We start from the raw sequence: 25,671 nt of genomic DNA on the forward strand, positions 1-25,671 counted from the left end.
TATGATAACAAACCAATTAACAATAAAAAAAGAATCTAATAAAATACATATTTTGTATTTGTATGATAATATATATAAATTTTTTTTAGAATTAAGTTTTTGTTTCGTATACTAAGAATAATTTTTCTATTATTCCGTTTTATAATATATAAAGACATATTTTCATATTATTTTGCATCCTTTTATTTTTTTTGCAGGATATAAGTATCTTATAAATATAAAAATTTATTAAATCTTCTAACATTTTAAATCAAATAAAATGATAAGCTTTGAAATTTTTATCATACTATTAATTTACTCAAAGTATTGTAAAAATAAAATATGTATTTTTCATTTTAAAGAGGTATAAATTATTTATGAATATATTGCACATAAATATCATTAATAAAATTGTTCACATATTTTAGTTGAATTTTTCATATTTTTTAAAATTATATAGACCCAGTATAGAACATAATATTATTTTTTGCAATGAACAAATTAAGAAATAATTAAGGAAATTACTATCGAATTATATTTTTGTGTGTATATTAAGTTTCTTATTTTCACATTTATTTCATTTTGTAAATAATTTTAATTTTTAATATTCTCTTTTAAAGAAAATTACTTAAATATTATGAAATTGAAATTATATAAAATAAAAATATAAATTTATTTATAAACATAAGTTAAATATAAACATTTAAGAATTAAATGATCCGACGTAATTTTTATGTTTTTTACAAACAAATCATCTTCTTTGTTCATTATATAAAAAATTATTTAAAATTAAATAATTTATAAATTAATTCTTTTAAATTTTTTTATATTAACTGTTAAGTAAAAGGATGTGTAAGATATTTTCAATTTATTAATGATAATTAGGAGTTTCTTTGGATCATAAGAATTTTCAATAATATTTACACTGTAAATTAGTATTAAGTTAATTGGATGAAAAAAACTTTGTATTTAATTTACAAACTTTTTGTGTATAATGGCTTTACTTATGTCTATATTAACATTTAAACAAAAATTTCCAATAATTTACAAATTTGAATATATTTTTAAAATAAAACTTATGTACAATGATTGATTATTCGTTTAATGAGATGCAAAAATGACAGTTGAATTTTTATTTAAAATGTTATAATTTAAAAATAACAGCTGAGAATTTTCAAAAAAAAAAGGTTTTTTTATCTAATGTTTTTTATGAGAAATTTTTATAGCTACACAGTTTACAAATGCTTGTTTACATACATTATTATTTAAAAAAAAAAACATAAATGTTCTGAACAAACCAGAAAATAAATAAAAATAACAATCCACTTTCATTTTTTTTTTTATTTAAACGTGTTGAAGAAATTCATGCACAAAAAAAAAAAAAAAAAAAAAAAAAAAAACACCTCAAAAATAAAAAAATTATAAAATGATTAAAAAATTTTAATAATTTTGAGAAAAAAAAAATATCAACTTACTTAAACTCTTTATTTTATTTGGATGAAAAGATGTTTAATTAAAAAAAATATTTAAATGCAAATATTTATATATATATATTAATAAATTTCAAAAATGTCAAAAACTTTTAGTGAATCACAGTCACAAACGGAGAATAATTCCGATAAAAGGATAAAAATAGATGATGATATATCATCAAATGCAGACAGTAATTCAAGTTCCAAAAAATTAAGTAAAAAAAGTGTTTATAGTAAGAAGTCTAATGTTCAACAATTATTAGCAAGAATAGCTCAAGTAAAAATATTAGCAAAATTTTTATTGAAGTGTTATGCGTATTTGTGTATATAAAATTAAGAAATAAAAAATGAATTAGAAAAGAAAAAATTATATGTATTTGCATTTTCTATAGGAGATTGATGAAAGAGAACCAAGCAATGTAATACATTTTATTGTTGATTTTTTATGTAAACATTATCCGGAGCATTTACATGGATTTGAAGCTATATGGAATGGAGGTTTTTTTAACATTTTAATATATTTATACAAATAATAAATGCTAGTTATTTTCGTTAAGAAATTTACATGAGTATAATATATTTTTTTTTTTTTTCATACAGATCCAGATTTAGAGCAAGACAGATTATTAGTAGTGGAATTTTTTAAATATCAAAAATTGCCAGTAGAAATATCAGTACATTTTATCAATGCTGGGTTTGACACAATAGAAACATTATGTACATTATCTACTAATTCTCTTGATGATGTAGAAAAATTTAATAATACTAGATGGCTACCTGGGCATAAAGTTAGATTACAACAAACCTTTAACGATATTACAAATAGAGTTCGAAGATTCAAAGAAGAAAGAGATGCTTTAATAAAATCGTTGAGGCAAGGATTTATAAATCCATCTCCAATACATAATTCAGCTATATTACCAAAAACATTAAATCCTATGATAGTCCCAGTTCTTTCTCATGCATCTTCACCAATTAATATTTCTACAAGAGAAGGTAATTATTTAAGAGTAAATGAATCAATATCTCCCCATTTTTTTAAAAGATAAAAGAGTATGTCTATTGAGTATTTTGATATATTTATATTTATAGTATTATTCAATAATAAAAAAAAACTCCGTTTTTTAATTTTTAATAAATTGATTTTTTAATTTAAATAAAAAATAGCTTATTTTTACAAGTTGATAAATTTATTATATATTTGATAGCAATAATAATTTTAATTAATTTTTAAAAACGTTTTTTTTTTGTTCGTATTTTTATGTTATGCTTTATATTAAATAAAAAATTTTAAATTAAAAGTATTAATTATCAGAAAATTATTTACAGACATATATATTTTTGTTAATTTTAATTATATATATTTATATTTTCTATTTTAAATAAAAATGAAGCTATAAAAAAGTTGTCTATGTTTTGTTTTGGGATTAGTGAAATATATTATTTTATATTTTACTTATAATTATTATGGAATTTTATGATAGATACTTTAATAATAAAAACTTATATTTATTATATTCTTAATTTTGTCAAAGGCATTAAATCACAATTTCATATGTATATTTTATTTGTTATTTTTTTATTATTAATGATTCTCAAAAGATAAAAATTAAGTTTTTATTTCACTAATTTGGTTTGTACTAAATTGTTTTTTTTTTTCAATTTCATAAATTAGAACTTGATTAAAAATATGAATTATTCTTTCTTTTGATTTCATAACAAATACTTTGATTTTAATTAAATAAAGCATGTTGATTAAAAAATAAAGAAAGCATTAAAAATTTCTAGTTTTTTCAGGTAAGAAAGTCTATAGTTAAATCAATTTTATAAAAAATAAATTCTCTATGCATATAAAAGAGGAAATTATTCTTTGTCCACATTTTACGTAACTTAATTTCACATTAATAGATTAAAGTTATAAAATGAAAAGAAAAATAAAATGTGTGAATCAATTTAAAATTTTTAAGAAAAAAGTTTATATTTTCTAAAAATTAAGATAAAGAATTTTATTTGAATAAAAATTAACTTTATGAAAAATTAAGATACTATAAATATTTAATATAAATAACTATTAAAGGTGGAACTTTTATCTGTAGACTTAAAATAGCAATATTAGAGTAATTTTAAAAGAGTTATATATATTTAATATGGATAATAAAGTATTTTTTCTTTTTGAGTTATTTTAGTTTTAATTAAAAAAAAACATAGATCGGATTTTTAAAAATTAAAGAAGGAAAATATTTTTTACACATGTATATATAAATACAATATTATAGCAAGAAGATTAAAAATAAAATATGTTTTCTTTATTTATTTTATAAGGAAAATTAATTCATTAAATATTTTTTTTTTAAAAGAGTTTTTTTTAATTCTTATATATCATTTTTATATTAGTTAAAAATTTTGTTTAGTGTGCTAATTTTCTAACAATTAGTGATATTATTTGTGATATGGAGTAAGTAAACAATTATTTCCTTTGTATCAAAGAAGTATAAACACATTTTCTTATAAAAAAAAAATAAAATAAAAATTATTATTAGTTAACTATTAATTTATTATTGAAAAAAAAAGCAAAATGTGGTTACGATGAAAATACACAAAGATATCATTTGAAATATAAGAATTATCCTTACACGTTATTAAGAACTAATCAAATGATGTTAAAGATTAAAAAGTGAAAAAAGAAAAATATTATAAAAATGGATTTTTTTAAATACTATAAAAAGAAATGAGTAAATGTAGTGAAGCTGTAAATTTTCTTAAGAAGGGCATAAATTTAAAAATTTATCTAATGAATAAAAATTATTTGATTTAAAGTATATTTTTAAAAGCGTTTATGTAGCAGTGTAAATTTACTAAAATAAAGAAAAAACAAAAATAAATATAAAATATAATAAGTTATTTTTTATGGACATGCATGCACACACAAAAAAAAAATGAAATGAATTTTGAAATAATTTTATAATGCCTTATATTATATATATATATTAGAAAAAAAAAGTATATAGAATAATTTTTTATAATAATTTCAATACATCATATATAAAGAAAAAAAAAAAAATTAATGATCAATTTTTATGTTTAAAATTTTAATACTTTCTAAAGGTTTGTCCTTTTTGTCAGTACGTACATTTTCTATATCCAAAACAACTTTAGTTCCCTGAGTTACTTTTCCAAAAACCGTATGCTTAAAATCAAGCCAAGGACAAGGCACTGTAGTTATAAAAAATTGAGATCCATTAGTATTGGGGCCACAGTTTGCCATAGAGACCATAAAAGGTTTGGAATGATTCAGATGATCGAAAAATTCATCTTCAAATTCATGACCCCAGATACTTTCCCCTCCTGTACCATCTCCTGAGGGATCCCCAGTTTGAATCATAAAATGCTTGATAACTCGATGAAATATGCAATTATTATAGTATCCGTTTTGTGAATGAACAGAAAAATTTTGTACAGTTTTTTTACATTCTTTATAAAAAAGATTAATATATATTTCTCCCATAGTTGTATAAATTATTGCACTTTTAGGGATTTTAGTACTATTTTCTATATTTTTCAAAGGCGTAGACAAGAAAGAATTTAAATCATTTTTTGTTGGCTGCTCATTATATATATCTCTTTCTTCTAATTCATGTTCGTTTAATGCCTTTTTTGTAAAAACATAAAATCTTGATTTTTTATAAACAGTGCAAAATAAAGCACAATCAGATATGTTTTTTTCATTTATATATAGAGATTCATGAACATTTGCTCTAATTTTGTTTACTGGTATTATTTTTTGGTATAATGAAAGGGATAAGTAGCGTAAATTGGTTTCATTTTTTCCAATTATGTAACATAATTGATTAGTGGTAAAATTAACAACTTTTATACCAATAAAAGTAGAATATATTATGTATTGATTTGATTCATCAAAAATAATCATATCCAATTTTATATTCTGATTTTTCATAACTTTTTTTATTTCTTTTTCAATAAATAGTCTTTTTCCAAAATCTAAACTATCTATATGCAAATCTTTTTTTAAGGGATCATTTTGAGCTGTTAGATACATTTCTGTACTTTCATCATAAACCCTATATAATTTCATAGTTTTAAATTTATATATTCGTAAAAAATAGTTTTCTGATAAAACAGCCATAAATTTACCATCTAAACTTAAGCTTATGCATAATGCATATGTCTTATACTTGCACAGTTCATATAAATCTGTTTCACTTTTAAAAGAAAATCCTAATTTCTTTATATTGTATCTTTTATTAGATTTATTAGTATTCGTTTCATTATTTTTTTGGTTTTTTGTATTATCATGTTCATATTTAGGAAATTTAAAATAAGTTGCATCAACAATGTCAATGAGCCCATTATTATCACTTAATATGCATAAATCGTAAAATTTATTATACTTTATAATTTCAATAATGTTACAACTAAAATTTATTACTTGCATACATGTGTCACTTTCTAAAGGCTTGTAAATATATATGCATGGTTTTTCATTTGAAGATATAGCAACTTTTACAGAAGTGGAGAAAAGAGATGAATATATAAACTCTCCTGTTTGAGGAGCAAAATCTAATTTTATAATTATATTCATGTCAAAGCTACTAATATCAAATTGCTTGTAAGTTTTATCTTTTGATAAACTACCTAATACCTCTTCATCTTCTGAAATAAACAAACAAATAATCTCATCTGAATGAATTTTAAAATGTTTCACAAATTCAATAGAGCCTACATTTTTATACCAAAATTTTATCACTCCATCAGCACTTCCTGTTACTATATATTTTTTTTTATTACTCACAAGAACTTGAGTTACAGTATCTGTATGCATATAACTTATTTCGTAATTCTTATTAGTAGGAATATTCTTTAGATATATATCATTATTTATTCTAGCTTTTTTTTTATTTTTGCTTATTTTTGTAATTTTTCTTTTATTTGATATATTTTCCTTTTTTTTTTCTCCGTCACTTTCGTTTTCTACTTTTTTTACATATATAGAACTTTTCTTGTTATTCATTAAATCTTCAGAATTTTTATCATATGGATCATCTACTTCACAACTATCATTTATTTCTTCTAAAGGAGCTGGTCCATAGCTTCCATCACTTGATTCATTATCTAAAGAATAAAAATCATATTTATCATTTCCTTCTTTTTTATTTTTGCTAATCTCATCTTCTTTCTCTTCATTTTCATGCATATTATCATTTTTTTCTTTCTCTTCATTTTTGTTGGGAACATTATCATTCATATTCATTTTTTTTAATTATTTCTTTTAAAATGTTATAATTCATTATATTTTAAAAATTATTTAAAAATATTTAGGAATTAATGATATTCATTGCTTCATGATAATAAATTTAAAAAAAATATTTTTATTTTTTTTACGTTTACTTTTATGAAAAGTTTTTAAAAAAATAAATATTTTTCTATAAGTTAATTCTTCATAAACCTAAAAATGTTATGCAAAACTTTAAAATATATGCAAATTCATTTGATTTAAATTATAAGTTATTTAAAAATTAAAAAAACAAATATATTATTGGTCCTGGGACTTTATATATAATCACAAATAATTTTAAGATAATAGCAAATGAAAAATTAATGTAAGAAAAAAAAAATTAGTATTTTTAAACAATGAATATATGATTTATATATATTTTAACTATTCAAAAAAAAATTTTATTTTCAGAACTTGTTAATTAAAATTTTTTTTTTTAGTAAATTATTTAATAAATATATATATATATATATATATCATAATATATCACAGGCTTTTAAATGGAGAATTTTTTACTAAAATGTTTAAAAAATGAAAAAAAGTATGGTTAACATTTAAAATAGAAAATAATATCAATTATATTTAGTCATATATATATATTTTAAACTAAATATTTCATTTTCATATTATTATAGTTTTCATTATTTTTTTTAGTTAATACTTTCTATATATAATTGTGTCAGTTTATAACACATTATGAATAAACTACGTGAAATCATTTCTTTAGTACGACTAAATTATTGCTATTTTTATTTATTGAAAAATTGATCATTTTATAGTTAAAACATTGTAAATTTTATGGGAACATACATTTTTAAATGAAAATTTACGAAAGGATTTAGCCTAGAAATAATTTTTCATGAAATAAAGTGAAAAACATAAATGTAATAATAATATAGCAAACTTATGTGATACTAAAAATTAATAATCTATTTGTGTAGACAATTTATTTTATTTTAAAATTATTGAAAGTACAAGGTTTTCAATAAAACGTATAATTATAGATTATATTTTAAAATTTTTTTTAAAATTTAGAATGAAATGAGACAATGCTTGTAATACATGTGGCATTTATATTACAAAAGCAAACAATAGAATTTTTATAAATAACTAAATGCTACCCAATGGCATTTATGTTTTACACTAATAAAATGTTTCTGTATTTTAATAGATAATTTTTTTTTTTGATGCAAAATGTTATGAATTTTCTAGATTAATAAAACAATGATATAAAGTAATATTAAATATAAATATATACATATTTCTGTTTAAATATGAATATACAAATATGTGTAAAGAGAAATACATACAATATACGTAAATATAATATTGTTTATATAATAAAATTGTAAACATTTATTTAATATTTTTATGCATGAAATGGATAATTATATTAAGAGTATTTATTGTAGTACATATTTATAAAGCACCAACTTATGGATAATTTATTTTAAAAAATGCAATAAAATGTTTTTCCAATTTTCAAATAAAATATATTAAAATTTGTATAAATGTGTTCTTATAAACATGTTTATACATTTGAACTATAATTTCATGTGAAATTTATAAAAAAAAAATATTTTTCCATATCTGTACACAATACATTAAGATTTTATTTGAATTTATTGATATTCCTATTATTTTTATAATAACATAGAAAAAAAATTATGACTAGTATTCTCGTAATGGTGATTAATGTATTTTCATATTTATATAAGTGTATATTTTTGTGTATTTTAATGTATGCACATTTATATATTTAATAATTTATGCATGAAAAAGAAATGAACTAGGTTAAATGATGTTGACTTTTTAGAGTAATTTTAAAAAATTAGGTTTATTATCTCTATTATATTTTATTTATAATATATTTTTTATATTTTATTTATGTGTATTTTTAAAAAAAATTTGTGAATTTGTGTGGATTTTTTTTTTTTTTTTTTTTTTTACATTGCCAAACCTTTATATTTGTATATATATATATTCCTTATTTTTTTACTATTATATTTTCAAATAATAAACTTTTAGAGTATTTTTAAATGAGAATTTTATATAAAGAAAACGCTAGCAATTTTTGCAATTAATAAAAATGCTATAAATTATGACAAAATATACATTATATTCATAGTTTTTTTTCTCTTTTTTGAATACATGCAAAAAAAGTGTATAAAAGTGCGAGCACTGCTATAAAAAATATTTATAGTTATTTAAACAATAGATTTCTTAATTATATAGTTTACCCACTTTTACTTTTTATATCAATTTATTATAATTTATTATAATTTATTTTTTTCTTTTTCTATGTACATTATGAAGACATGTATTATTTTCCTTGAATTAATAACATTTATACTTCTTTTTTTGTTATATTGACAATTTATGTTAGTTTATTACTTACAATTTTTATATATTTAATTTTTTTTTTTAAAGAAATCAATGTTTCATATTTGCACCTATTTGTTTTAGTTAAAAAAAAATATATATAAAAATATATTTGCACACGTTTTAAACTTTTGGGTCCATGAAATAAATCTAGTATAAATTTTATACGTGCTCATTGTTTATGCGTAAGTAAGTTTATATTCTAATATATGGGTTATTTTTATTAATTTTTTTTTATATTCTATTATTTTAATGTATTTAAGTAAGAAAAAAAAAAATATTTATAAAATGTACTTGAAAAAAAAAAAAAAAAATAGAAAATATATTATGAAAAAAGAAAAAACATTTTGAAAAAAAAAAATTTTTTTTCATATAAAAATTAAGTATTATTTCAATGCTTAAAATAATTTAAAACTTTTTAAAATAAAATATTTTAATAAAAAAGCAAAAATGTATATTTTGTATAATTTTTAAAAATACTATTATAAATGCATAGACAAAATTGATAATTATATGGAACACAATTTTTATGAAATATTTTTTTTTTGGCTTAATTTTTTTTTTCTACTTTATTATTTTCAATTTCTTAAAAATGGAATTTTATTAATTTTTCTTTTTTTTTTTTATGAATTTTATTATATACGTAAATTTTTTAATAAATATTGTAAAAATACGTTTTTTATAACATACATTTATAAACATAAGATTTTTTTTTTTTCTTATTTTTAAAGATATGTTGATATAAAAATAGAATTTACTATTTTTTAATATTTAATTACTCTTTCTAAATAATTTATGAAGGCATATTGTGAGCATTGTGATTATGGGGGTAACCCCAAAATAATTTTATTTTTAACAATTTGATATTTTTATTTCATGCTTTTTCTTTTTTTTTTCTCTTTTTTTTTAAATATATTTTTTTCTATTTTATATAAAATTCTTTAAAATTTGCAAAAATAAAAAACGTAAATTTTTTTTTTCTTTGCATTTATATATATAAAGCTTAACGCATTTTTTTATTTATTATATATTCCATTTATACATTTCCACTACTTTGTCAATTTTATATTAAGAAAAAGAAAAAAAATATTGTTACAATTAAATTTATATTTTATATGTAATTTACAAAGCATACTCATTAATGTTTGCTATTTTTATTATTTTATTATTATTATTTTTTTTTCTTTTTTTTTTTAAAATAAGTTTTCCATCTAAATTAATTTATAAATATATAAAAATAGTATATAGGTAGATAAAATTTGTATGTCAAATAATTTTTGGAATGAATGTAATAATTTATTGTAAATTATCACATTTTGTTCTTATATTTATATTATTAAAAATTACAAAAATATATAAATAATTTATCAATAAATTATCTAAATATTTTCAAAATGGTATTTATGTTCTTGTAGAAATTCATTTTTTTCTAATATATATATATAATTATCTTTCATATATATGTCTGATGATATATTCACATTTGTCTATTTTCCTCTCTTTTTTATTTTGTGTATTTTAACTTGTTATTTAATATATTAATTGTAAAAAATTTTTAAAATATGTTTTTTTTTTTTTTTTTATATTTTTAGTTTTTTTCACATTAAAAGAATCATAAAATTTATTGCAAATTTTTATGTTACAAGTACTTGTGATGAACTAAAATAATAACAATGACATAAATGTAACTAAAGTGTAATTTTAAAATAATATTTTAATCTTATTTAATAATTTAAAAAAAAAAAAAAAAACTTAAATTCTCAAATGCATATATATTTATGAATTATTGTATATAGTAAAAAATAAAAAAATATACTTATTCTAATTTATTTTTATACATAAAAATATTGCGTATATCAAGTAATATTTCATACATTAGAATTATATTCTTTTATTTTTAGGAATAACTTTTTTGTTTTTGAAAATTCTGTTGTGAATTTTATAATTTTTTTTCTTTTTTTTTTTTTGTTTTTTAATTTTAAATAAATTTATTATTTATTTATTGATATTTTCATTAAATCATTTTTTTTTTTTCCATAAATATATATATATATATATATATATATATATATATATACTTAAAATAAATAAATAGCAACCATATTTAATTAAAGTAACGGAAAAAGAAAAGTAAAAAGATTTAAATATATAAAAGTTTTAATATATTTAAAAATAAATTGATTTACAAGTATATGAATACAAAATATACATTGGCAACTTAGAATAAATTTAATTTAAATTAAAAAAAAAAAAAAATGAAAAATATTCATTCCTTTAACCGTAAATTTATTAATTATTTTGTATTATGAATTTAATAAAAAAAACTATTTAGCTATAATTAAATTACATGTTTTAAAATTTTTTTTTTGAAATTATAAAATAATTTAAAAACATAAGTTTTTTTGTATAAATAATTAAAAAATAAAAAATTGAGTAAATAATTAAACACAAAGAAAAATTAAAAAGAAAATATAATTTTTTTTTGGAAACCATATAGTTTCTATTTTTCCTTAATTCTCAACTTTTGTTTAATTTTTAATGAAAAATAAATATTTTCATTTACTCTATATATTTATTTGTATGCACATATATATTTACTAATCTTTTTTTTTTTTTTCATGTTATAAATTTTAATAAAATGGAAAATAATCAATCATTGCAAGAATCTGAAAAATCAAACTTTTATAATACAAAAATAAAGACTCTGTCCAATGAAAATGTAAGGAATTGCACAAATACTGAAAATAAGATCTTACAGGATAAAATACACCAAAAGAAATGTCTAGAAAAGAAGGCAAAATTATGTATGGTAGAAAATAAAAGTATGAATTTAAATCAAATTTCAAATAATCAAGAAAAAATAAATGATAGAAATGCAACAAATGAAAAAAGAAAATTTTTACTAAATAATTCTAATGATTTTAAGGATAAATGTGTAGGTATTCATGATTTAAAAGTGTTACATGAAGGAGATAGCTATAACACAAGAAATTATGATATTGTATATAAGAATTACAATAGCAATATAGAAAATATTGAAAGTAGTAATAACAATTTTCATAATAATAATAACAACAATAATGAAAATTTTATTAACAATATTAGTAATAAGCATAATGATGAAATTGATTGTATCAACGAAAGTAATTATAATAGTAAGAACATTTGTTTTAATAAAAGCAATAATTATAATGTTATATATAATGATACAAAGTTTACAATTAGTTCTGATTTAATCATTAACCAAGGTAAGAAATGCCAAAAGAATAATAAAAAAAAAAATAACAGCTTAAATAAAAATAGCAATCCTAAAAAGTTTGTAGATAGCAATTTAAATTTTAATAATTTTAGTAGCTCTAATGATGAAAATCAAGAACAAACACTTAGTAGTATCATTAATAATGAAAATAATAATAATAATAATAATAATAATAGTGATAAAAAGATTATTAATAATAATATTCATATCAATAATGGTAATAATATTTTGAATCCTAATACTGAGAGTTTCAATAATTTTAGTGTTAATGATGACAGTAAATATAGTGAAAATACAGCACATGTTTTAAATGATACGCACTTATATAAAGAGAATTTGATTTATAATAACATTCCTAAAAATTCAACTAATTATAATGTAAATAAGGAAATAGATAAAATTTTAAAGAATCAAATAAATGAAGATAAAAATATAATATATAATATAGATGAAAATGCAAAAATGAAGATATATTGTTCTAGTTCTAACGAAATAAATAATTATAATAAATTCAATAACCATGAAAATAAGAGGGAAAATAATTTAAGCGATAATATTAAAGAGAACAATGCTAGCAATCCTTTTTTATCGTCAACTAATTTTAAAATAATTAATTCTTTCAATAATTCAGAAGCCGAATGCCATGATAATTATAATCTTGAAAAGAATTATGATTTTAGTAATTATAGTAAAATAAAAGAAAAGAATGATAAAGAATTAATATTTACTTCATATATGGATGCAAATAAATTTGAAGTTGAATCTAACAATATAGAAAATGAGATAAATGCCGAAAGTAATTATATGAATAATAACTCCGTCAGGAAATTATCATGTGTGTTATATGATAATACTGTAAATGAAAATGATATTCAAAAAAATAACACAGATATATCAAATGCAGAAAATAAAAATTACTTAAATTCTCCAAATAGCAATGAAAAAGAATTAAATTTTTTAAAAGAATATAATTTTTCTGTTTTAGATTACTTGAACAATTACAAAAATATTTATAACAAGGACAATAAAGATAATAACAACAATGTGGATAAAATTAATGTTGATTTTAATATAATAAATGAGGATGAAAGTGAAAGTAAAAGTGTATATACTGTTGAAAATATGAAACAAGAAGATTATGATTCATACAAATCAAAATTATTTGAAAGTGTGCTTAAAAATAATAATAAGAATAATTATGAAGAGCAAGAAAAAAGCAATTATATTAGCCAAAAACTTAATAATGAGTATATAATAAAAAGCAATAATAATGATTTTAACATTAAAAATTTGAATAACTCTAAAGAAAATTCTAGAAGTTACAGCATTTGTTCTAATAGTAGTAAGAACGAAAAATGTATGGATGGTTTTATAAGTAATTTAAATAAATATAATAGTGATTTATTTAATTTTGGTTGTAAAATGAATGGAAATGAAAATTCAGATATTAAAAAATATGACATCAATAATATAATATATAATAATTTTGATAATGATATGACAGTGAATAAGAATATAATCTCTGGAAAAAATGAAAATTTGAAAATTCATTTAAATTGCAATTCAAATAATATAGAAACAAACATCACTTTTGAAACTAATAGAAATATTAATTTTGATAATAAAGCAATAGATCATTCAATGGATAGTAATGAAGAAAGAGAAGAAAACTGTGATGAAAATAATACTTTAAATAATAATATAAATGATATTTTTATTGAAAACAATAATTTTAATGCAAATAAGGATATTTATAATTTAACTTACGACAGTTTAAATAACAGTAATAATAATAGCAATAATGACAACAAATGCATCTATAGAATAAATGGTAATACTGGTAGTGATGTGATTAATATTAATAACAACAATCTTTTAGGTTCGCATTCTTGTAAAATATCAATTGATAGAAATAAAAATATGATCAGTGATATAAATAATGATGATACATGTAATGTTCAAAAAGAAGTAAGAAGTAAAAATAAACAAGAAAATTTTAATGACATCAATTCTATATATAGTTCTATAAATAGCAACAACAATATAAATGATAATTTATATAGGAAGCAAAATTATATAGGTTATAAAAACATTTTATATAATGGTTGTTTTAAATGTGATGACATTCATTCACAAAGTTATAGGAATAGTAACAATAATAATAATAACACTAATGATGATAACTTTAGAAGTATTGAATATAATCATAATTACGATGAGAATAATGTTAAAAATGATAATGATAATGATAATGACAATAATATTGATAATAATAATAATAATAATGAAAATAATAATAATGAATGTAATGTAAGTTATAGAAATGATGATGTTATTGATATTAATGTTAATAAAATTCTTAATAATAGCGATAATAAATATAATAATGCAATTAAATTAATATTAGAAAAAAAATTTCTAAAAGAAAATGTGGCAAATAAAAGTATAGGAAATGATATAATGCATTACAATGCAAACAATAGTATGATAAATAATAATTTCAATTTATTCTTAAATAGTGCTGAATTAAGTTATAATAATTTATCTGCTATTAATGAAATTATTGATAATAATAATAATGGAAATACAATTAATGATATAAATAATAATACATACAACTGTATGAATGAAATTGATAATTTATCAGATGGAAATCTAAATAATAAAATAGAAAATAATTTTAGTGATAATTCTTATAATGTAAATAAAAACGACTCTTTTATGAAATATATAAAAAAATTTCTTGAAAAAAATTATATAAATGATCAAAAAAACTATATGAATTTATATTATAAAACTAGCGTAAATAATAATTTCACAGAAAATAATAATAGGTCAATTGTAAATAATGAAGATGATTATAAAAATATATTGAATAATATTTTTAATAATAAAAATATGAGTATAAATGATAATATTAGAAATATTAATGATTCTATTAGTTATAACAATCAAAGAAATGATATTGTGAATAATAGCAGTTATAACATTGATATGAATAATATTAACAGTACAGTAAATATTAATAAATTTGACGATATTAATAACAATATTGATGATATCAATAAAACTAATGATATTAATGATTCTAATAAAATTAATGATATCAGTAGTATTAATAATATTCACAATACTAAGGATTTTGATCATGCAAACAGCTTTAACTATATTAGTGGTATTACTGATGTACATAATGTAAATGTACCTACAAAAAAAAAAGATAATTTTGAATATTCTAGTCTTTATAATGTAATGAATAATATAAGAAGTGAAAATACATGCTCGAAAAATAGATTTAATGTAAATAACACCAATGATAAACAAAATCATGTTATGACTAGTGTTAATTATCATCTAAATGATTATAAAGACTATAATATAAATGATATAAAAAATGAAAATAAAAACATTAATATTATCAATTCATTTAATATTGTTAATTTAAATAATAATGGTAATGATAATGGTAATATAAATTCTGTATATGATAATTGTAGAAAAAATGAAATATATAATAGTAAACATGAATATAATTTGAATGATGAAACTTCTATATATGTAAATAATAGTATAGAAGAGAATGCAGAAAGATATTTTATGAATGATATGAAAAATGCTGATAATAATTTTAAAAAAACGCTATTAAATGATTATACAAATACTATGAACAATTTAGATATAATAAATAAATTAAGTAAATATGTGGAGAATAAGTTTATAAAAAATTATTATAATTATAAAGAAAATATGAATTATTACAACAATATAAAAAATGAAAACTTAGGCATTTTGCATAAATTATCTCAATATCCTTTGTTAAAAGAAAATAAAAATATCGTGAATTCTAAAGAAGTTGAAATAAGAAACGAGAACATTTTATTCTTAGATATGAATGAAAATACAAATATGAATAATTACTCTTATAATAAACAATATAATAATTCAAAAGTAAATGGTGATGAGAAGAATAAGAATTTAAGTGAAGATATATACAATAACAGTACAAGCAATTTTTTAAATGAACATATTATAGGAAGAACTATAAATAGAAATGAAGTTATTAATAATGTAGAAAATGGTAATCATACAAGTAATCATGCAGATAATTATAATAGTTTTGATTTACCAAATTGTGATATATCTATTGCATCCAACTTTAAGCATAAAACAAAATTAAATAAAAACAATGATATGCATGAAAAAAATTTCAATAATAGTTTAGAAAATAATGAAGAGAACAGCATGCTAAATAATACAATGCATAATAACTCCCTAAACAATACAAGGATTGGAAAAAATTATTTAAGTAATTCTATAAATAAAAAAGGAGAATCATCTCAAAAAAAGAAAGTAGATGAAAAAATTATGAATCTTCTTATTATGAACAGTAATAGGAAATCCAAAATTCCAATAAAAGGAAATAACATTGAAAAATCAAAAATTTCAAACAACAAAAGTACGAATTCTGTTAATTATTTTCTAAGTGAAGTTTTATCTGATAATAATAGTAACAATAATAATAATAATAATAATAATAATAATAATAATAATAATAATAATAATAATAATAATAATAATAATAATAATAATAATAATAATGGTAATAATAATAATAATAACAACAATAATAATAGTAATGATAATAATAATAATATGAGTAACAATATTGATTATTCTAATAATAATAATAAGAGTAATAATAATAATAATAATAATAATGATAATGATATTAATAATAATAATAATGATAATAATAATAGTATGAGTAACAACAATATTGATTACTCTAATAATAATAATAATAATAATAATGGTAATAACAATAATAATAATAATAATAGTAATGATAATAATAATAATAATAGTAACAGTAATGATAATAATAATAATAGTAACAGTAATAATAATAATAATAATAATAATAATAATAATAATAATAATAATAATAATAATAATAATAATAATAGTAACAGTAATATTAATAATGATAGTGTGAGAAATATTTTAAAAAAAAACAACAGTAGCAATAATATTAACAATTTAAATATTGATATAAATAATTATTCAATGAATATAACAAAAAATATCAATATAAAAAAGGATTTGAATAATAACAAAAAAATAGTAGCGTTTTATAAAACCTCAAATAATTGTTTGGAAACCTTTGAAAACAATTTAAATATTAAAAATTCGAGCTTTAAGGAAAAAGTATGCAATGATTTAGAAAATACTTTGAGTTCTATGAGATCAAAAAAAATATATAATTATAACTTAAGTAATAATACCGGAAATAACAGCGTTTACAATTACAATTCATTAAATTTTATGAATTATAATAATTTAACGGAAAGTGAGAAAAATAAAATTAAACAATCAAATTTAAGAAATAGTAATGACTTGAATTTATCTAATAATTATGAAATGAAAATTAAAAAATCAAATAACAATAATAGTAATAAAAATGATAAAATAAATACATTAAAAATAATTGATTATAATTATGCTAAAAGTACATCTACAAGATGCGCTTCGGATGCTACTATAATAGATTCACACAATTTAAATAATTTACATTTAAGATTAAAAAATTCTAATATTTCAAATTATATAAATAATTCTAAAAATTTTGATAATAATCTAAAATATGTTAGCAAAATAAATGATGATAATAATAGCATAATCGAAAAATTAAAAACGTATGATAAAATTAAATACGATATGAAATTATCAAATAATAATTCAATGTATGATCATATAAAAAATAAAGAAAAAATTAATAATAGATATAAAACATCTAATAGCAATATTACTGAAAATAAAAGTCTTACATTATATGAAGAAAAGGAAAAAATATCCAAGAATGACAATAAACTTATAGAGAAATCGAATAATAATAATAAAAATTATAATCTTATGAAAAATCATTACTTACCAAATGAAGTATCGGATAATTTTTTAGTTATTAAAAAATACACAGCTAAGTATGAAGTTCAAATTGATCCTTATAATGGTTTTGATATAGCCAAAAGAATAATAGGATTAAAAGGAACTAATATGAAAAAGATTTGTATTGATACTGATTGTAAATTGAGATTAAGAGGTAGAGGCTCTGGATATTTAGAAGGAGAAGAAAAAAAAGAAGCAAACGAATCGTTACATTTATGTGTATCTTGCCAAAAATATGATCATTATGTTTTAGCAAAAAAATTAATTGAACAATTATTAGTAAAAATATATATGGATTATGACACATGGCTTTTTAATCATGGTAAGCCTTATGCAAATTTAAAACCGAAAACTTATGAAAAATTTATTCCATTATTTAAATTTCAATCCAATTCAAACCCAAAACAAAACCCAAGTCATAATTGAAAAAAAAATAGAAAAAACGTATATAAAAATGCATGAGAAAATATAGTATAATTAATATATATAGAAAATTAAATTTATATATATATATATATATATATGTGCTTTACAAAAAAGCAATTTATTAAATTAAAATATCTGAATAATTATTGTAATTTTGAATATGATATTTAAAAAAAAAAAAAAAAAATAAATATAATTAAAATGTAAATAATTTTAGTGAAGATAGATCAATCCTTTCTAATTTTTTTAAGTTAATTTAGTTATTAAAAAAATTGATTTACTTATTCCATTGCATTTTTCTTTCCTTTTTTTTTTTTTTAATCATTTCAAGTCTTTAATTTATAAAAAAATCTTAAAAAAAAAAAAAAAAAAAGGAAAGAAAAATGAAAATATTCATTTATAACTGATTTTATTATATTTCATTTATTCCTTCTTTTTTTTATAATTTTTTTAAAATAAATAATTTTTTTCTTTTATATATATTAAAGTTTAATATTATGTATAAATGAAAATGAATAAAAATATATGATGCATTTTTTGTCAAATATTATAAATTAGTTAAAAATTCATTTTGTGATACTAATTTTTTATTATAATATTGTTTTTTTTTTTTTTTTTATATTTATTAACATTTCCTAAATTAGATATTTTTCATTTTATTTTATATTAGATGAAGAAATGTTATATAAATATATTTTTCATTCACAATATATATATAAAATTATAAAATGTCTTTTTCTATTTTTATTTTTACTTGTCAATATATATATATATATATATACATTTTAATATATTTTTAAATATGGTACATTTTTTATTGTTATTGAAATTAATGTTGTTTATTCTAAGATAACAATGTCTAATTTTTTTTTTATTCTTAGATAAAGTATTTATACTTTATTTAAATGAGTATAATAAAAAAATTAAAATAAATGAAAATTTTTTTTTATGAAATATATATATTTTTATTCATATAGATAAGTGAATTTTACACATTTTTTTTAATTAAATTTTTCATTTGTAGAGAATGTATATATATATATATATATATATATATATATATATGATTTCGTTTTTTAGTTTATATATGATATTTTTAATTGATACTACGCTTCTGGTGCTTATAAATTCTTTTTTTCTTCAATTCAGCACTTTCTTTTTTTTTAATGATGTTGTAAATTATTAAGTAAAAAAAAAAAATTTGACTATGATTTTAGTATTTAAGCAGAAAATATATAAATGAATTCTCTATCAATATTTTTTTTTTAAATGTGTTAGTATATATATATATATATATATATATATATATATATATATATATATATATATTTTCAAAGCTTACATGATTAAAAAATGAAGGAAATAAGAATAACTATTTTTTCCTAAAATTATTTTTTATATTAAAAATAATTTTATTTAAAAAAAGTAAATTTTTCAAATTTTTTCTTTTATAAATGCGACTTTATATTGTCCTAATAAATTTTTTAGAAAATAAACAGAACATAAAAAATTAAAAAACATTTTTTTGTATCATTCATTTAATATATTTTTTTTAGAAACATTAGAAAAAAAAAAAATATATATGTATTTGAATAGGGGAAATTATAGATTGTAATAATCCACTGATTGTATAAAATTTAAAAGATATAAAAATATAGAAAAGAAAAAAAAAAGGAAAAAATATTTATTAGCATTACCATTAAAAATAAAAGAAACAGTTTCTATTAACTTTGAATACGTTAAAGCTAATTATTATGTGTTAATTTTTAATAAATTTATTTTTTTTTATTACATTGTACACTGTTATTTTATAAAATAACTTCGCTTTCTTTAATCTTTATAACTTCATTTAGAATATTAACCGTTATCTACAGATATATATATATATATATATATATAATATGTAATGAAATATATATATATATATATATTGTTTTCTTATTACATGATAAAAAAAGTTTAATAAAGTTATCCCATATGTAGTAATATTCTCCATTTGAGGTGGATAATTTTTATTTGTCAATGATAAGATATTTATCAAATGATTTATCTCATGTAATTTATCTATTTCTCTTTCTTTGAAATTATTAAAAATAATCATTATTTGAGAATAAATATCGTAAATAGTTTATAAATATTATATGAATGTTATTTTATTTTAATATTATATGTATTTGCGATTTTATATAAGACTACTATAAATTATTTGTATAATAACCTTGAAAAAATATAATGGGATTAAATGATATTAGTTTATCTAGAAATTTCTGATTTATATGTAAAATTAATTTTCTCCATTCATAATCCAGTATATCATTTGAAAATGCAAAATAAGAATAATCATATTCTAGTATTATATAGCAACTAAATAAAGCCATTAAAAATGTTTTGTTACATTCAATCTTTATTTTTCCTAAAATAAAAAATATTTTTGTAATATTTTTTATTTATGTGTTTTTATTTTATTTTATTTTGTTAAATTTAATTGTAAATAAAAAAAATTAATACTATTTCTTTAATTTGTTATACTAATATCAAAAATTTTTTGTTGATGTTTTAAAATTTTTGTTTGTATCCAAAGGAGTATGCAAATATATTTAATTAAATCGTGTGATTTGTTAAAATAATAATGATCTGTTAATTTATTTTTATATTTATTTATAATATATTCATAATTATTGTCTTCCATTTTGCTATGTAACTTTTCTATGAGAATTTTTTCTTTTCCATATTCACATTCAATCATATAGTCAACCTAAATACATAAAAAAGAAAATTTTGCTTTATCTTTTCTAATAATACAAGAGAATTTTATTATGTATATTATCTAACTTGTTCTTCAATGCATTTTTTCTCAGATAAAAAAATCCGAGTAATTAGAAAATAAGAAAAATTTATAAGATTATTAATTTGATTTTTATTTATCTTATTTATACTTCCTCTGTTATCTAAGCATAGACAAATTTCTATTTTTTTTCCATTTTTAAAATCAAATTTTGGTCTTATCCATTTTTTTCTTTCTTCAATAGTTATTTTTTCCTTCAATTTTTCATTTTTTTTTTCTATATCTTTTTGATTGTCTTCGTCTAACATTTTATCATCATTTTTATTCTTTGAAAATAACTCTTTGTTTTTGTTATATTCTTAACAAAATACATCAAAAAAAAAAAAAAAAAAAAAAAAGGACAAAACAAATTAAATTAAATAAAATATAAATTATATCAATTTAAATTAAAAGAATGAAATTCTATTTTTCATATTAAAATATTTTATTTTTTTGCATATATATACTTACCATTTAAAGAATTATCTTTGCAATTTTGATTATCTATGTACTTCGAATTAAAAAAAAGGCATTTTTTAAATGAGTATAATTTACTCAAAAAATGAAAATTGTAGAAAGTATAATAAATTATAGGAATGCAAAAAAAGTCTCCAGGCTTCATATAAGAATATAAAAATATATCTGGTCTTTCCATTATTTCATAAATATATATACACTTATATGTGAGATTCAAATTTAGAATTTCAAGTAAATAGTTTTCATAATTTTCTTTTTCATTTCCAAATTTTATTTCTTTTTCCTCATATCTATCCATTACTTCTTTTTGATCATTCTCATCATTTTCATTTTCATTAATTTCACCATTTTCATTATCATATTCATGGTCATTATCTTTATTATTACTCTTATTTTCATTATCTTCATCGTTTTCATTAACTTCATCTTTTTTACATTCTTCATCATTTTTATTTGCATCTTTTTTATTTCCATCATCTTTTTCGTCTTCATCTTCGTCGTCTTCATCTTCATCTTCATCTTCATCTTCATCATTTTCATTTTCACTTTTATTTTTTTCATCTTTATCATTTTCATCATCTTCATCATCTTCGCCATTTTCATTATCTTTTTCTTTATTTTCATTATACTTTTCATTTCCTTCTCTAATGTTACTCTCAGATCGACGATCTTCTAAATCATCATTTTTATAAATACCTTCTTTATTATTATGTTCATCTTCGAATATTTTTTTATCTTTTGCAAATTTTTTATGTTGTATTCTATTTAAATAACTTTTATTTTCATATAAAGGGTTAATGTTAGGGAATAAATTGCAATTTAATGTTTCATAGAAAAATTTCCCTTCTATGATATTTGGAAAAAGAAAATTTTTCTCAAAGAGGAAGTCTTCTTTTTGTTGTTCAGCAGATAAGAAGATATTATTAATTTCTTTTTCATCCAATAATACATTTTTTATATCACAATTTTCACTGGTATAGATAAATTTTAGAGTAGTTACATTTCTTTTATTATCTTTTATTTCGTATACTTTACCTATATATGCATTTTCTATATTAAATATATCTTTAATTAAATTTATTAATATAGTAAAATTTTCATATTCAATGTTCTTTTCATTGCTAGTAAAATTATATAAATCTTTTACCACTTTTTTACTAAAATTTTTATGTATTTCATCATGTATTTTTATATTATTAGAATGTAATTTTTTTATTAGAATTTTCTTTTTCTTGTTTTTTTGTTCATTAAAAGAGGCAAAATTCTTCAAATGTTTACTTATGAGAATTAAAGGATCTTAATAAAAAAATTTTTTAAAATACAAAAAAAAAGAAAATATAAATACATGTATAAATTAAAATAATTAAATATTTGATAGAATAACAAAAAAATAAAGTAAAATAATTTTTTAATAAACACAAAAATATATATGGAGCTATATAAAAAAATACTATAAAGTTTACTATCACTGTCTGTTTTCATTGTCATTAATAGTGATTTAGCCAAAGCATATCCAATATATTTTTTTATATATTCTAAATTTTCTTCATTTTTAGTTTTTATTTTGTCTTCCATTTTGAAAAGATATCTTTGAGTGTATAATAAATTAATATTAACTTTTATAAAGCCTTTTAACCTGAGATCACTTTTTTTATATTTTTTTAAAATCGAATAATATAAAGCTTTTCTTCAATTATATTAAAAAGGATTTCTATATTACTTATTCTTTTACTATATTTTTAAAATTCTATTCAATCTTTTATAGATTTTTATTTTTAATTCTATTAAATTTATATAATATATTTGTGATTATACAAAAAAAGAAATAAAATTATAAAGTATTTTTCTATAATCTACAATTATATATTTTTTGTTTAATATTAAAAATTTCTCTTTAATTTTTTTTATATTCAATATAGAAACCCCATTTTTTTTGCTAATACTTTGTCTTAAATTTAAGAACATATTCCATAAAAAAAAAAAAAAAATACACAAGTATATATATTTTATTAAAACATAAAAAAAAAATCTAAATTTCTAAAATTACAGAAAGTTTTAAGAAATATAAATATTTATATATATAATTAGAGAATTTGAAAAAATATAAAAGAATAAATTGAACAATTGCTTATTTTAATTTCACAAAAAAAAAAAAAAGAAATATGAATTCTAATCATAAAATTTTTTTGAAGATACTAAATTAAAAAAAAAATTTCTTATAAAAAATTTCTATTTCTAATATTTATATAATTGTATATTTTTCTATATTTCTATATTTCCATATATTTATATATATATATATATATTTTATATTTGAGTATTTATGTAACATTTTTTAACTGTTTTGTTAATTGTTCCCATTTATGATAAGACCAAGATGTTAACATAGCTTGATTTTTTTTTTTTATTTGCTTATTTTCATCATATAAAAATTGATCGTTATTTTCTTGTTCAAAAATATTGCTAGATTTAATACATAAATTATTATTTATATCTTTATAAAATTCTACATGCCCTTTTGAAACTAGTAGTGTAATTAAAAATAATCGAAAAGTAGTTTCATTATATCCATTTACTGGATCACAATCAATAATAAAATTTAAAAAATTTACATTTTTTTGATTTTTTTCAAGTTCTTTTAATTTTTCTTTTAGTTTCATTGATTGATCATAAGTTTCTAGTTTTATTTCGGGTTCTTTTTCATATTCATATTCTTTTAATTTTTTATAATTATTATTAAAAATTTTTCCTCTGTTATAAGCTTTTTTTTCTTTTGTTTCCAAATTGAATGAATTTACATCATTCATAAATAAATTTAAAGGTATTGTATCATAATTTAAAGAGCAAAAAGAAAATGTTTTTATACTAAAATATTTGGATATTTTTTTAAAATTTAAAGTATTATTATTATTTATAGTATTATAATCACAAAAATTTTCATTAAATGTTTCTAAAATTAATTTTAATTTTTCTTTTAATGAAATAGTACTTAAACCTTCTGCTTTAAAATTTATAATTTTAGATATTTGTTTACCATATTGACAACATTTTTGTAATTTACTAATTTTTTCATCGAGATTTAAGACAATTTTTCTATCAGTTTTTATTACTTTTTTTAAAGCATTATTTTGTTCTGGCTGGATTAATGTATCAACATTTAATTTATCTATTTCATTCTGTATATAAAGTTCGTCAATTTTTTTATTTGTATATTTTTTTTCGTGAGTTGTTTCATTATCTGACATTTTTTTTTTTTTTAAACTTCAAAAAATAAACTTTTATAAGTTTACGTTAAAGTTGTGAAAAGTTTTCATATTTAATTTCTTCGATTCCTTAATTTTTTTTTTTAAAAATAAATTTTTTTTTTTTTTTTATTTCATTTAATGAGAATATTTCACAACAATTAAAAATGTGACAAGAAAAAAAAAAAAAAAAAAATTACATAAAAATATAACTGTTAATTAATAAAAATATTATTATGTATACAAACTAAAAAAGTAAATGTGTATATTTTTTAAAAAAAAAAAGATAAATTAATAAGAATTACGTATATAGCAAAAATAAAATATAATAAAGTATAAATGAAATGAAATAAATATATAAAAAGCAAACA

At 17.6% G+C, this 25,671-nt stretch overlaps 6 protein-coding genes across 6 annotated transcripts; 2 read left to right on the top strand and 4 right to left on the bottom strand.

Annotated features, from left to right (window-relative positions):
- Positions 1 to 1,548: 1,548 nt before the first annotated feature.
- On the top strand, positions 1,549 to 2,500 carry SIP (stripes inner membrane complex protein, putative; the record flags this gene model as incomplete). The annotated part of the gene is made up of 3 exons (XM_028677150.1): positions 1,549 to 1,728; positions 1,844 to 1,949; positions 2,052 to 2,500. 3 exons carry the CDS (start codon positions 1,549 to 1,551, stop codon positions 2,498 to 2,500), a joined length of 735 nt encoding a protein of 244 aa, XP_028533568.1.
- A 2,012-nt stretch (positions 2,501 to 4,512) lies between these two features.
- PRELSG_1022200 (peptidyl-prolyl cis-trans isomerase, putative) lies at positions 4,513 to 6,720 on the bottom strand (the record flags this gene model as incomplete). Its single annotated transcript, XM_028677151.1, has 1 exon — positions 4,513 to 6,720. One exon carries the CDS (start codon positions 6,718 to 6,720, stop codon positions 4,513 to 4,515), a length of 2,208 nt encoding a protein of 735 aa, XP_028533569.1.
- Positions 6,721 to 11,764: 5,044 nt separating this feature from the next.
- PRELSG_1022300 (conserved Plasmodium protein, unknown function) lies at positions 11,765 to 18,757 on the top strand (the record flags this gene model as incomplete). The annotated part of the gene is made up of 1 exon (XM_028677152.1): positions 11,765 to 18,757. One exon carries the CDS (start codon positions 11,765 to 11,767, stop codon positions 18,755 to 18,757), a length of 6,993 nt encoding a protein of 2,330 aa, XP_028533570.1.
- A 1,808-nt stretch (positions 18,758 to 20,565) lies between these two features.
- On the bottom strand, positions 20,566 to 20,858 carry PRELSG_1022400 (conserved Plasmodium protein, unknown function; the record flags this gene model as incomplete). Its single annotated transcript, XM_028677153.1, has 2 exons — positions 20,566 to 20,625; positions 20,703 to 20,858. The coding sequence occupies 2 exons, from the start codon at positions 20,856 to 20,858 to the stop codon at positions 20,566 to 20,568; spliced, it is 216 nt and encodes a 71-aa protein (XP_028533571.1).
- Positions 20,859 to 20,952: 94 nt separating this feature from the next.
- Positions 20,953 to 23,633, bottom strand: PRELSG_1022500 (conserved Plasmodium protein, unknown function; the record flags this gene model as incomplete). The annotated part of the gene is made up of 5 exons (XM_028677154.1): positions 20,953 to 21,170; positions 21,287 to 21,512; positions 21,590 to 21,900; positions 22,053 to 23,354; positions 23,510 to 23,633. The coding sequence occupies 5 exons, from the start codon at positions 23,631 to 23,633 to the stop codon at positions 20,953 to 20,955; spliced, it is 2,181 nt and encodes a 726-aa protein (XP_028533572.1).
- Positions 23,634 to 24,379: 746 nt separating this feature from the next.
- PRELSG_1022600 (conserved Plasmodium protein, unknown function) lies at positions 24,380 to 25,303 on the bottom strand (the record flags this gene model as incomplete). Its single annotated transcript, XM_028677155.1, has 1 exon — positions 24,380 to 25,303. The coding sequence occupies one exon, from the start codon at positions 25,301 to 25,303 to the stop codon at positions 24,380 to 24,382; it is 924 nt and encodes a 307-aa protein (XP_028533573.1).
- Between the last annotated feature and the right edge of the window lie 368 nt (positions 25,304 to 25,671).

Source organism: Plasmodium relictum (assembly GCF_900005765.1).
Source record: "Plasmodium relictum strain SGS1 genome assembly, chromosome: 10".
Lineage (NCBI taxonomy): Eukaryota > Apicomplexa > Aconoidasida > Haemosporida > Plasmodiidae > Plasmodium > Plasmodium relictum.